General features: G+C 39.9%; 1 protein-coding gene across 1 annotated transcript in view; it reads right to left on the bottom strand.

Moving 5' to 3' along the window:
* Positions 1-6,084: 6,084 nt before the first annotated feature.
* LOC140323537 (aurora kinase B-A-like) overlaps positions 6,085-14,858 on the bottom strand; it is a 10,005-nt gene continuing 1,231 nt past the window's right edge. Inside the window, exons 2-8 of the mRNA XM_072400700.1 lie at positions 13,790-13,874; positions 12,619-12,670; positions 11,915-12,109; positions 10,067-10,205; positions 9,794-9,942; positions 9,545-9,719; positions 6,085-7,777 (exon numbers count right to left, since the gene is read on the bottom strand). Of these exons, the coding sequence (XP_072256801.1) occupies positions 7,601-7,777; positions 9,545-9,719; positions 9,794-9,942; positions 10,067-10,205; positions 11,915-12,109; positions 12,619-12,670; positions 13,790-13,874 (972 nt within the window). The 3' untranslated portion in view covers positions 6,085-7,600. The remainder of the gene's footprint in view (positions 7,778-9,544; positions 9,720-9,793; positions 9,943-10,066; positions 10,206-11,914; positions 12,110-12,618; positions 12,671-13,789; positions 13,875-14,858) is intronic.

Genomic DNA, 14,858 nt, shown 5'->3' with positions numbered 1-14,858 from the left:
ATACATAGAAAAATTGGATATACTAACGGGGCAGGCATTACAAAGTTGTAACAAATAATTGGGAGAAGGTAGAACACTGAAACAATAAGAGGTTACCCATGGCATAAACAACTGGGAGCACTAAATTTGCCGTGTTTTGCCACACCCCCACTGATCGTGTTTATGCTCTCCTGTGTTTCCTGTACAGGTTTCTGTTGTTTGAAAAGTTGGGGATCTGTATGGGCATCCTGACCTCCTGGGCCTTGTATGATCTTCTGTAGATTCCTGAAAGGTAACAGAATCAGCTTGTTTTTGTGTGTTGAGAGCCCCAGGAAGGTTTCCAGTCTGAATTGCTTCACATTGTAGATGTGAGCAACTTTCATCATTTCAGGATCCTTCTGACAACTGCAACTAGAGCAGAGCCTGTGATAAATGGAAGACAGAAAGTGTGCAGGGACCAGAAAACTTCAATCCCCCTCTAGACATATGCAGCTTCTGGGGGTGGAAATATTATTATCATTAAACAGAATAGCAAAGTGCGCCCTCTTATATGGCTGGAATTATGACTTTCTGTGCTTTATTTATAGTTTGTACAGAATAGAAAGTTGTTCACCCAATGCAGCTCGATTGCAGCTTGTTAGTCCATCTCATTTCAGAGACTGCTTTCCAGAGTCAATACATTTAAGAAGTGGTTACCATAATATATCCAAATTATATACACTTGATATATATGGGAATATAAACTTGTTTAAACCACTTATCACAGAAGCATACTGGCGCATCAAAAATTCAGTATAAAACATTGGAGTGACTTAGCATTATTAAACCATCTAGTGTACTGTTTGTTGTAAGGATTTCATATATATATATATATATATATATATATATCATTTACTTTATCAGAAATGGAGGTCAGGATACCTCACCGCAGGAGGGTGCGTGCAACCTATTCCCTCTGGCAGCTGCGCTCAGCACTGGGGTTGCAGGATCAGTATCTTGTAGGTTGCAGCAATTTTGTACCAGTATGGGGGAGACCCAGAACGTTTACACCTTCTTTTCCCGGTAACTTTCTCCAGCAGAACAAAACTATGATATTGGCAATTGTGAACTCTTGGCTATCAGGTTAGCTTTTGAGGAGTGGAGACACTGGTTGGAGGGGGCAGAGCATCCAATAACTGTATTCACTGACCATAAGAATCTAGAGTACATAGAGGGTGCCAAAAGGTTAAACCTCCGACAAGCACGTTAGGCGTTGTGATTCTTTCACATTTTACAATTACCTACAGACAGGGGTCTAAAAATGTTAAGGCCGATGCCCTATCACATAATTTTCCTGAAGCTGCCTCCCACACAGATTATGTGCCCGAAACTATCCTTCCTTCCCACTGTGTGTTTGGGTTATTATCTGCCAGTTTGCTCTCCCCTAATTTATCGGCTGTGTTGGAGCTTTATCAGTCTGACCCACCTCCAGGCAAACCCCCAGGGCGGTTATACGTACCCCTGCCCCTAGGCCTGCAGGTCCTCCAGCAGTTTCTTGAGTCTAAGGTTATTGGACACCCGGGAGAAAAAAAAGACTTTGGCGTTACTGGTACGCCATGTGTGGTGGCCGTCCCTTCCGAAGGATACTTGAGCCTTTGTAAAGGCCTGCCCTACATGTGCCCGTAGTAAGACTTCTGTGCAGCCCTTTATAGCAACTTTTCAGAACATTTTTTGGTTACATGGTATCCCGGACAATGTAGTCTCTGATAGAGCTTTGCAGTTTGTGTCTCAATTTTGGCGTTCCTTTTGTGCACATTTAAGCATTTCCCTCTCCTTCTCTTCTGCATATCATCCTGAAACTAATGATCAGACTGAAAGGAGCAATCAATCGTTAGAGCAGTATCTCCGCTGTTTTGTATCAGGTTGTCAGGAGGAATGGGCGGATTACTTTCCATGTGCGAAGTTCGCCTTTAACAATGCTGATCATTCATCAACTAAAATGTCTCCCTTTTAATATTTGGGTGGATGGAATCAGAAATTCTCCACTTTTCTGATCCCCCCTTCAACATGCCGTTGTTGGAAGATTGGCTCACCCACATGACCACAATTGGGTCCCAAGTACAACAAAATTTAAAGCAGGCTGCCGGGCAGCAGAAACGATTTGCTGGTCAACATCGTTCCAAGGAGCCAGAATTTGCTCCAGGGGATTTAGTTTGGGTTTCCACTAGGAATATTGCCCTTCGCCAGCCCTCCACCAAGCTTGGGCCCAAATTCATTGGGCCATACACTGTTGCTGAGAGAATAAATAAAGTAACCTATTGGGTAACCCTGCCTCACTGGGTTAGGAGTGTGGACTCTTTCCATGTCTCCTTATTAAAATCAGCAGCTAATGCGGCACCTTCCTTGAAGCCTCCCCCTCCTGCGGATGTGGAAGGTGAACCAGAGTATGAGGTTGAGAAATATTTAAATTCTCCCCAGTATTTGATTGATTGGAAAGGTAACAGTCCAGAGGAGAGGAGCTGGGTTCCAGCACATCAAGTTCATGCCGAAAAGTTAAAGGGTTTCACAACGAAAACCCTGAAAAACCGCAGGTGGAGGGTCCAGAAGAGCCCCAATGAAATATTCATATAAATATTTTATATATATTATATATGCTACTGTACATTACATGTTTAACTATTTTTTTAACAGATTGGGTTTTTTTTTTATTTAAAATTTATTATAAAATTAATTAAATATTGGACATATTTCAGTGAGTTATGCTTAAAAATTATAGCCTACAATGTAATATACATTTCCATGCAAAAAGAATGTAACACTTTTTGCATGGAAATTTAGACAGAATTAGAACACTAGGGGCGTAATTAGGCATCTAAAGCACTGGAAAAGAACAATAATAGGAGAAAATGACTAATTTTATATAGTTATACAAAAAAAAAAAAAAAACACTAATTTTATATAGTTATACAACACAAAAACTGACCAAAACTCAGGTCTCCCTCTGTAAAGATGTTCCACATGTACAAATTGGGGCAATCAGGCCCATTCTAGAAGTAACACAAAACACAATACGTTTTTTTGGCCCGGAAGTTGCAATGGTAACACGGGGTGGCTTTTGTATGGCTTCTCCAGCATGACAGTCGGTGTTCTATATCGATGGAGCTGCCTTGTGAAATTGAGCTACCCGAGGGACAGCTTGGTATGTATAATAACAATGTCACCAGCAACACAATGTCCAGGTCCAAGCAGCCTTTAGAGACACAGCTAGTGTATGTAAAGGCTGCTTACCATATTCTGCAGCCTAATAACCTACTGCATTCAAACTATATGCTCTTAAACTGTTGGTAATAAAGACTTGGAAATATTCAGGGTATCAAGATACCAACATTTCAGCCCCCAAGCTTTAAAGGATTTGTAGATATGGGGTCACAAGATTAAACTGATTATTACTTATGATAATACAACAATGGGTGTGACTAGGAACCCTAAATTGAGCATGCAAATTGGGGACACCAAAACAAGCTGCCCTGTTACACATACAGTGGGGAAATACCTCTTGAACACATATATGTTTTTCTCAGTAAGTATATTTGTAATGGGGCTATTGATGTGAAATTTACACCAGATGTTGGTAACAACCCAAGTAATGGTGAGCAGGTAGCAATATTTGACAGGTCAGCACTGTATGTTGGCTTTAGTTTTGTAACTTTTATGCTGCACAAGCTCCTGGCCTATGGTAGATAAAAGTATAAATCCAGGCCCGCTTTTATGCAGAATAAACACTTGATTCAAGAGGGTGGGCAGAAGACAGGAATGCCAATCTATGTAGTTGCAGGACCACGCCATTCCTGTCCAACTCTTTACAAAGTGCTGCAACCAAACCTGATTTTGGACAGGCCTGACGTCACAGTTCAGAGGGCTGGATCAGCCTTAGTTCAAAAAGGAAAAGATTAACACACTGGCTGCACCTAAACAATACTGATGTGTCAATAAATCCAAAACTAATTTTTAAACCTTATGAATGGGCATCAAAACAAAGTATTATAAATAGAAATAGATAACAGAACAACAATAAGAGGGGGACATAAAATAAGGATAAGTAGGAGGGGTATAATCAATGGACACCAGCAGTCAAAACAGGTTCAAATGTGTCTTGGAGGAATTGTGAAAGATCCAACAAAGAAATCCTGCTAACCACGTAGTAATTGGGAAAAAAGACACATTAAAGACCTAACACAACAGAGTAAAACATACACCTTATCCTTTGGAGTTAGGGTAAGCTGAAATCCCGGGCTATATGAAACAAAAGTAGAATAGTTATGGGAATCATAGAATAGCATATTCAAAATTCAGAACAGATTTGCAAGGAGTCATATTTTGGGTGGGGGATTTTTAGGAGGAATGCAGGGGGAAGTAACAAGCAAGTGGAATTGAGGGAGAGGGAAATATTGGTCAAGGGGGGGGGGGGGGTAGGATAAAAGAGGGTAACTCCATGTCTGGGCCCACTCCTGGGTATGAAAATATGGATTGCATGGTTAATCCAGAAGGGACAAAACCTGGGTGAGTCCCTATAGGTTGTCCAGGATGGCCACATATCCAGATCTTACTCTTGTCTATCATCCCCATCAGCCACTAGCTGTTTTATATGCTGAATGCAGTCCAGTTCCTAGAACCACGGATGGTAAGGAAATCATTAGAGCGCCAATGTCTCGAGAAATTTCTAAGAACGCCCCTCATGGCTTCGACTAGAACAGACCCTGTTTTGAGTACTGAGGATTGCAAGGGGAATCTATGGAGGTCGACAGGACAGCTATACCAGCAGGCAAGTATCTTACGAAATTTCTTTCTTGTGTCATACAACTGGTGCATAGCTTATGGGACAAAGTAAAAGAATTATCCCAATCCTCTGTAGAAGAGCCAACGATGGGTGACCTTCCCACAGATGACTGTATAATAAAAGGGTTGGGCAATTTTATCTCTTTCTATACCATAACTATGACAATAAACTATAGAAAAGGTTTGTAACTAATAACTTCATTTAAACCAGGAGCATAGGTAGCATTAAGCATTTGGAGCCAGCAGCTTTCCCACTGAAGACGTCACTGATCAATTCCACCTTGAAAGTTGGCATGCCTTTTTAGAACCCTATTACTATAACCTTTCGCTTTCAGTCGTTAACTTCATCTAAAATGGCATGTACGATAAAAAAAAGAATGGAGCTGATTATATACAAAATGCAATATCATATTCATTAGTGCATACTTTAATAATATGAAAAACAAGGTTTGGCCAAAATTAGCTAGAAATTGTCAGGTAACAATCGGATTGGTTAGATCAGTGTCTAAATAAATGAAATGCTATTACATGTATAATGCTGGGAACTTACACACTGTTTCATCCTCCAGCAGTAAAGGGTCAGAAATCAGGGTCAGTATAGAAGGTCAGCCAAGATGCAGTGGGCTGTAGACCTTTGAAAGCTTTGTAGACCAATACATTTAACACTCCTTTAAACAACCTTTTTACTGGTTGTCCTATATGGCATCCCTACACTCCCAGAATGCAGCTCACATTGTTCAATATGAACCTCTTTTCATGAACTTTATTGAGAACCCTGTCTAAAACTGCACAATCTTGTCTGCAAAAAGAAATTCCACTGGTCCACTATATCCTGTGATTGAATTTTGCTGCTCTATTGAAATAAAGCTGTGCTTCTATAGGCAGGGCAATACAATATTGATGGAACTGGGACAGCTCAGAAAATAATACGTTTTAAAGAATAGGGAGAAGTTTTAACCTCCTTTTGTAGCTCAACAATTAGATTTGCCATCTCTTTGCACCAATTATCCAGCATTTTGAGCAGTCACCTGAACAGGTTCAATGATAACTCTATGAAACTATTTCCTTCATTTCGGATAGATAGTGAAGAAATATCACCCAAATGAAGCAAAGTTGGCAAAAAAAAAAAAAAAAACTGATAAAAGGTTTTGGTCCTTATATACAAAAAGTTCTTAAGACCCGCTCGGTTTTTATGAAATTATTAAAGGACTCTCAAAATGCAACTCAATAAAAGGAATAAGGATGACACAGGAGCAAAGAAAAAATGTCACATAAGAGGAAGTCTAAAATACCTTTTAGCCCACTCATACAATTTTTCTTTAGAAAACCCATATACAATTTATTTACAATCCCAAAAGTTAAATATAACAGCAAAATGCACAAATATGCCCGAAAACCTGAACACTACAATGAGAGAAAAGGTAATAAAGATATATACAGTAAATGACTGGTGACATGTGGCCTGGCAAATTTCATATCATACAAATTTCAAATAAAGGGAAAAAAAAATTATTTTTGACTGTGGGTCCTCCTTTAGTGTGTGCTCTAGTGTTGGTTACATATACTAAATACACCCATTTGTCAAGGAAACATTCAACAACACCAAAAAAAGTAATGAATACTGTATACATATACCTTTTTGATCTCAGTTGGAAATAAAATGAAGAAATCTTCAAATCAGGACATTTACCAAAAATTCCCAGCTCTAACGGTGCTATTTGAAGCATTAAATAACTTTTCTAACAGTAGACTAGGTAGGAGCTCCTGCACTTGGGTTCATGTAGTTTTTCTGATGATGGACAGGGGAGTTATGATAAGCAATAAGTTCTGTATTACAGAACATATTGCCCACTACATTTTAATATTAGTAACTAATGTTGCTCCGTCTCAGCATCTTACAAAGAAGTGGCATAGGAAATATCCATGGCCAATCAATTCTAGCCTCATAGTTCCTGCTGTTCTTAATATCTGCATATTAATCTCCTGAAGGGAGGGGTTATTCCTTCTAAAAGTACTGCCACAATACTGTCAAAATGCAAACCTGTCCTCACCTAATTGAATGGGAATTCTTCTGTTCCAACTTTTGACCCTGAGATAGTCACATCCTTTTTTGGCATTTCTAGGATGAAAAAATACAGTGTTGGTGAAATAAAACTGCAGTCTTTACTTTTTTGAATATTACTGCAAATGAACGAAAATTTTTTTTTGTTTTTTTTATGCAATACAAAGCACAAAAGTGCCACCTAATAAAAAAAATCACATGTACAATCCCAAGGTAAAGTGCCCCAAAGCTATTCGTGCATTAGTTTTGTTTATGGGAAGCATTCTTGCGGAGGAAGGCAAAAGTGGGGCACAAACTCAACAATTTCAGAACTAAAAACTGGTAAAGCACTTGCTAAAGTAGGTTTTAGACTTGAATGACGCTTGAGCTGGCTAACCACAAATCCTACTATGCGATGACAGCTGGATCCCACCACGGCATACTTGAATATGTAGTCCCACAGCACCACAGGTCATAAGGTTGTGGTATTATTGTTGTAGCTCTAACACTCCAGTGGGTTTTTCTCATTTTTTGTCATTTTCCTTTTTGTCTTTACACTCTGTATAGCTTGGCCCTGTGCTACACCAATATACATATATACACACACACAAATATGTACAACAAACCCTAGAATACATCCCAGTTCCCATTTGACAGCACACACAATTTACAGATTTCGGAGAGGAAGATGAGGGAGAGTTGCATGAAGTGATCAGGTTGCAGCTCTGGAGGTATATGGCCCGCTATTAATTAAGCTTGCAAGGGCTAGTTGGCCAGGCTAGATTCGAAACATGGTGGCATGATCCGACGAGAGTTAGCACGCACCCACGGATGCTCAATAACACTTTTGAGTGGCAGGCGCTGCGCTGGGATGTATTTTAAAAGTTTGCTGATAAGGTCTTTGGATCCATCAGATAGGTAAGAAGGAAAACGTAGGTCAACCTAGGAAGAAAAGACAAATACACTTAAGCATAAACAAGCATAAAGTCATTTTAGAGCTTTAAACCAGACAGACAGATAATTACAAATGAAATACAGATTGGAATTCATCAGCATTTTTTTTATGAAGCTATTCCAGTCTGTAATCAAACAATGAAGGAGAAACAATACACTGGTGACCTCATCTCTATCACTCTGCTTCCTTCTAATACCCTCCCAGCATTACAGCACAACGGTTTTATTCTTTATACTACTTTATCTCAGGGGTAAATGTAGGGACAGAAACAGACAGGCTTTTCAAGGGCAAATATTGTGTATATATTTAATAGTGAGACATTTTAAAATGGCCCCGACTCTAAACAGAGATGGACTATTCTAAACACAATACATATAGTGACAATAAAGTCTCTATTGTTCCCAATTTGTTTTGTACAAAATTATTATTGACATATGTTCAAGGATATCTCAGTACCCAATGTTTTTCACCTTATTAGGCTTCCTCCTGAGATCAATAACATATATTTGCAGTAAATTTGTACACAACAGACAAGGGACAGTAGGTTTGGTACATCCCTAGGGTTCAAACTGTATCATAGGGTCTGGCTGAAATGTATGAAGGAGTCCATATTTAAGTATATTTAAATGGAACAGTGCTAAGTGTGTATATATATATGTGTTCATATATGTTCAATACTTAATTTTCATACTATATCATGTGTCTGTATATTATTCATCAGCCAATCTGTGCCAGATTGCAGGGTGTATAAATTGCACCTTATCTTTCTTTCTCCTTTCCTAGTGTCTTATTGGTATATTGATATTCAGGTTCATTAATTATCCACAGTTGTTGTTTGGTATGGTGACAAACAGGAGTCAGTTTCCTAGTGCATTGGTGGTTGTGGGTCGTAGTAAACAGCAGGATGTCCGCAGCCCAGCTCTATTTTATCTCAGGCCAAGTTCTGATGTACATGGTATAGCAAGGATGATACCAATTCAAATAATGTACTCACAACACCTGCATTAAAATAATGTATAAAGAAATACAGAGTTGCATTATTTGTGTTTATATCTGCCACGTGATCGGGTTTAACCTTTTTGCCATCAATGGCATGTATTACTCATCCCAAGATTGAAAAGGTTAAAACAAGCAGGGCTTCTACTCAAAATCCTTCTACTCAAAAAGAAGTAAACCAATTTTACCAAAAAGTTACCAGGAGAGACATAAAAAGTCTCATTTGCCCCCCGCCCAAACAAAACAACATTTTTCCGGCTCCTGGTGGGTTTTTGTTTTTGCTTACATTTCACACCTAGTCTGGCTCCTTCCCAGCATTGCTGAGAATAGACCCAAAAACCATAGACAGATTTAGTCCTGTGCCCACATAGGACCACATCAGTGGCAGCTCAATTCGAAGTGCACCTGGAGATGTTGGCAATGGCATTAGCAGCTGTAGGGGGATGCAGCAGTGACAGCGTCTTGGGCCTATCATTGCTAAAAGCTGTTAAAGAGGAACGTGTGTGCCACAATTTATGTCAAAACCTCACCCACAACTTTATTTCCACTTTAAAGTGATAGTACACGTTGCCCATTAAACCAAACGGGAGCTGTAAGTTCTTTCAAGTTTAAAACATGCTTTGAAACAGCTTGCTGTACATACTTCTCAAAGATGAGCTCCACTCTTGTTCCCATTATCATATTTAAGATGACCAAAGTAATTAAGGTAACCATGCCTGCCTGCATGTTACAGAACTAAATTGTCTTTACCAGCTTACCTTAACTATCCTGCGATGGGTCTCCGCATGAGAGGGGGTCTCGAAAGGTGGTGACCCAACCAGTAGCTCATAGCAGAGAACCCCTGTGCACCACAAATCCACCTTTTCATCATGGATCTTGCCTTCAATCATCTCTGGTGGTAGATAGTCCAGTGTGCCACACAGAGTGCGTCTCCTGTAACACATTAAAGTGAGTACTCAACACTTGCTACATAGTAGCACATGAAATATTTCAGTCTCAGAACTTACCTGAGTGAAGGGGCGTGAACAGACCAGCCAAAGTCTGCAATTTTCAGCTCCCCCTTGTATCCCATCAGAAGATTCTCTGGCTTGATATCTCGATGGATAACCTTCCTCTCATGGCAGTACTGAAGGGCATCTGCAAGTTCCTCTATAATCTGCCAAAAACAGGAAGAATTGATGGAGCATGCTGGCCAGGTGGCTAGAATAGTCAGGCGAGGTCAGCAATAGAAGCATCTGTGTTTCTTTTAGGGACAGGTTTACTAAAGCCATCTCACTTACCGTGGCACTTCTCTGTTCATCAAATCGACCACATATTTGAAGCTCTTTGTACAGCTCTCCCCGTGGAGCAAATTCCAGCATCAGGTAGATACGCTTGCGGTCATGAAAATAGTTATACATACGGAGAATATTTGGATGCCTGTGGAAGATATGATGATGATCAGCAGCAGAAGGCATTTATGATAGCAATTCTTTAAAATCCAGCTTCAGCTATATTTTTTTTTTTTTTTTGTTAAGAGCGACTTCCTTATAACTCACTTGCCAAGTAGCGGAACACATATGAGGATTACGCCTCCTTAAACAAACACATTTTAAAACATTTAAACAAGATGTCCGCATTTGCAGCTGACAATTCTGTCAGAAGGGCGATTTTTTAAAGAGTAAATAAATACTTAAAGCTGTGCCTAAATATAGTTGGGCAGAGGAAAAAAAGACTAACCAACAGCAAAGCTTTTCTTCCTCATGTCAGAGCCTCCAGCAAGAAGAATGAACAGCAGAAGTGACGTCACAAAGTTTTACTCTATCTCATGAGACAACAAGATGCATTGGTTCCTTAATCTCACACTGCAGATATACAAGTAAGAGGCTGTACATACAAAAGTGCCTAAACCCTCACACATCAGAAAATGAACAGGGGTACATGCTTTCTAAATCCTCTTTATCCTAGCTATTGATCTGCTAGCAATAGAAAACACAAGATAAAAAGCCCAAGAAATTCCGATTATTCCCTCTCCTCATACCTCCCTTCCCTACTTGTTTTCTAAGCTCTCCAAGTTACGCTTGCCTGGATATTAGGCTTACAAGGTTAAAAAAAAAAAAAAAAAAAAAAAAAATCCCTGCCTTCAGTCTTCCATACAATCAAATTTCACCTTTCAAGGGGTTACCCTACGAGACTTTATATACAGCCAACCACTCCACAATGTTATAAATATAAATTCCTTAAGCTGCGTACACACCTGCAATTTTTCTCGTTGGAAAGGATCTTTCACGATCCTTTCCAACGAGAAAAGACTGCACGATGCATGAACGATGCTGTACATACAGCACCGTTCATGCTCTATGGAGAGGGGAGGGGGAGAGCGACGGAGCGGCACCCTGCTGCACGCTCTCCCCTTCCCTTTCATTAGGATCGGTCGTCGTCCATGGATCCGCCAGGACGGTCGTCGGACGACGACCGACTGTACACGGCAGATTTTCGCCCGATAATTGGCCGATACCGATTATCGGGCGAGAAAAATTTGCCGTGTGTACGTAGCTTTACTTCACCAGGGGCAGCCTTTTGAGATCTCTTGGTTGGGAAGAATCAACCCTACCAGGATGATATTTCTGCAGAGGTTTCCATGTCCCTCTGATCACAATCTAAAGTGTATATGTCGTACCTCCTTCAATCTTCTTCAGTATTAAATATATCTGACGATCAATATTTTGTTCTAACCTCAGTTGATCATACCAAGCTGCCAAAATTGCATGCCCAATTAGAAACACTGCTTTGAGTATATACACCTTCGATTCATATTACAAACCCTGAACAAGCTTGTAAAGATGACTCCTACGCTACAAGCCTGATTCCCGCCTATTAATAATGACAAGGAACCCTCAGGGGGATAAACCTCATTATGCTGGAATGTAGGAGCAAGATAACAGGCATTTTAGAATATACCCTTCTTCAGCGCCTTGTTTTAGAGGGTGTGGCAGCAATGGTACAATGATGTGTATTTAGTGAATCCGTTTATGAACCCAGAAGTTTTTGTAACATCTTTCCCTAGGCATACGTTTTCCAAGGAACTTTGCCTGAAGTCCTATATGTACCACAGAGTCCATCAGGAGAGCAAACCAACATCAATATACCTGAGATGAGACTGGATTTCGATCTCCCTCCTCAACTGATGCTCCACTCCTTCCTTCTCCAGCTGGGATTTGAAGAGAACCTTCAAGGCCAAGATAAACTTGGTCTCCTTGTGACGAGCCAGGTAGACGTTACCAAACTTGCCCTTACCCAGAGGACGGCCAACTTGAAAGTCGTCCATTGTAAATTTTTTATTACTAAATTAGCAAACATTGGAAGAGAAAAAATAATATAAAATGAGACATTAGCACAGGAAGACCTCACTTATCAAGATCTTTTCTTGGTGTTGAACAGAAAGTCATTTTATTACAGATTAATTGTTCTCCAATGGGGGTTGAACATAAAGGTTATGTGGTTGCACGTACCAACCTGGGCAAAATAAACAAGAGTGCAATATGATGAATCTTACCTAGTATTGTATTCCACATACTAGAACAGGCCTTGATGTTTGGCAGAAGTGGTCATTACAAGATTGAGAAAAACTATATGATACTGCTGGGGGGGGGGGGGGGGGGGGTCTTACAACCCCTGGCTTTATTTATATATCCCAAGACCAAAAAAACAGTGTTACTTGGGGTGTTGTTGAACCAAGAAAAAAAAAACTCTGCTGTGTACATTCTAGTGGCAGACTGAATATTTTTGGAACCTAGTGAATACATGTCCACTATTGATATGTGGCATAGAGATCTATATAAATTAGACTTACCTTTCTGTTGGTTTATCAGGCTGATTCTCAGTCACTGGCACTCTACCAGCCACTACAGAAAAAGATCAGAGGCACCATTTTTTCATTGCAGCCATTAAGTAGCACACCAAAAATATAAAGTACAGCATTCTTCCAGAAAACAATATACTGCAAATGAGGGCAGGGAAGTCACTGGGTATTTTAAAGCATGTTCAACTATTGTTTTTATTATACCCTGCATGGTAAAGTTGCACTAATTACCCTCTTGACACTCCACAACTTGTTCAGTACCAGTAATAGAGTACAACGCCCAACTTGGGGAAAAATGATTCCTAGAACAGCTTTCACCTAAGATAACCACCCATGGAGGACCCTGGCTGATTACATGACCAAAGGATTAAGCTACGTACACACTTCCAATTATTATCGTTGTAAAACGAACGACGAGCGATCCTGCACGATATCTACGAACGATCATATAGCACCGATCCTGCACATAGAGGTAACGACACGATCGTTCGTAGATATTGTACACACAATAGGTACGATCGTTTGAGCGATAGAGGAACTATGTGCACGACAGGAAAGTGAACGAACGTTCGTTCATTACGCATGCTCAGATCATGGACGATCAACGAACGACCGTACACACGAACGATGTTCAACGATCGTCGTCCAATCCGATCCGCCGGTCCGGTCGTTCGTTTCCAGCGACTTTCCTCGTTCGGCGGCGTCGTTGGTTACTTTTTTACGAACGATTTTTTGCCCAATCGATCGTTCGTTTTGAACGATAAAAATTGGAAGTGTGTACGCACCTTAACTTTACAAATTTATTGTATGTAATAGATAAATACACCCTCTCTACTGGTCTTGGGCACAGACAATAATGAGACCTTGGAAATTCTGTTTTACATTCAGAGAAGTGTTACTGCTCGCTACTGTAGTCTGTGCAATTTTGGAAACACCAGTTTAAACATGTCTGGCTCTGACTCATGTAATTAATAGGCATTTAACCTACAGAATAGACATTCATTTTATGTTTTTAGACACCATTTTCTAGAAACCTTAGCACATACTTTTAACCCTTTTCCTACCACACAGTAACACCTTGAAATCCTTTGTAGAAATGCAATGCTTTTACAACCAAGCATATTTCACACTCCCCACATCTATGACATTGGATGTAGCATACCTCTTGCAGCCGAGCTGGAAGCCGATTGGCATTGCTCTTTTCTCAGCACCCTCTGTGCCGCCAAGATACTGGATGGCGTTGTGAACTGTGAAATAAACAATATGACTTACTATATGAGCACAGGAAAAATCATGGCTGACAGTCAGATCTTCAACTGCAACACTGATGCAGTATGATACAACTACTGATATCAAAAGTAAAAAGTGGGATGAACAGGTAATAAAACTTTATTACATTGAGAACTCACCAGTGATAGGTTCATTAAAGGCCTTTTATACACATGAACTAGTTTACCTGTTACAACATTTGTAATTCTTGCCATAAAAGTACTAAAGTATAAAAATATGACCCTAAAAGGTGTTACCACTGTGCTATTTCAAATAGAACAGAAGCCAAAAAAAAATGAAGCCTCCTAGTTTGAATCTTGGACTACAAGATAACGTTTATGGTATTGAGATCCGAGACTTCAAGTGATAGTTTAGAAAAGCCACTGAGCAGAGTTGACACCACAACAGCTTAAGCCTTGTAGAGACATTAATAATTGTCACTGGAAACGAGCGTGATCATTTCCAGTAACAGATGAACAAACAAGCAATGTAAAACACAGGGCTGCTCTGTTAAATGAATAGGATGAGAGAACAGCACGCCACTGTGCTCTCCTCCACAGAAGTTCACAACACTCATTCGCGATTGGCCAATCATCAGTTTGCCCTGGCATTGCCCTGACATTTGGAGGACCACTGTACACCCGTCAGATTTTCACACACTTTGAATGGCTGTGCTTGTCTGAGATTTATCTAATGTGTATGAAGCTTTAGAAGCTGCCATAGGTTTTTCTACTTGCAGAATCTTTAAAGGGACAAAGCAGAGGAAAAGGTCCAGAGATGTACTAAATATGTTTGGGGTTTTTTTTTTTTGCATAAAAATATTCTAAAGTAAAAATACTTAGACGAGTCTACAGAATACTAAAGCTTATATACCCTTGTTGTTTACATCCTGGCTGGTAAAGTGTAGTATCAACAGTGCAACATCCTTTATATATATATATAAAAAAAAAAAAAAAAAAAAA

This window comes from Pyxicephalus adspersus, chromosome 2 (genome assembly GCF_032062135.1).
Source record: "Pyxicephalus adspersus chromosome 2, UCB_Pads_2.0, whole genome shotgun sequence".
Lineage (NCBI taxonomy): Eukaryota > Metazoa > Chordata > Amphibia > Anura > Pyxicephalidae > Pyxicephalus > Pyxicephalus adspersus.
This window is presented reverse-complemented; position numbering and strand designations above follow the sequence as displayed.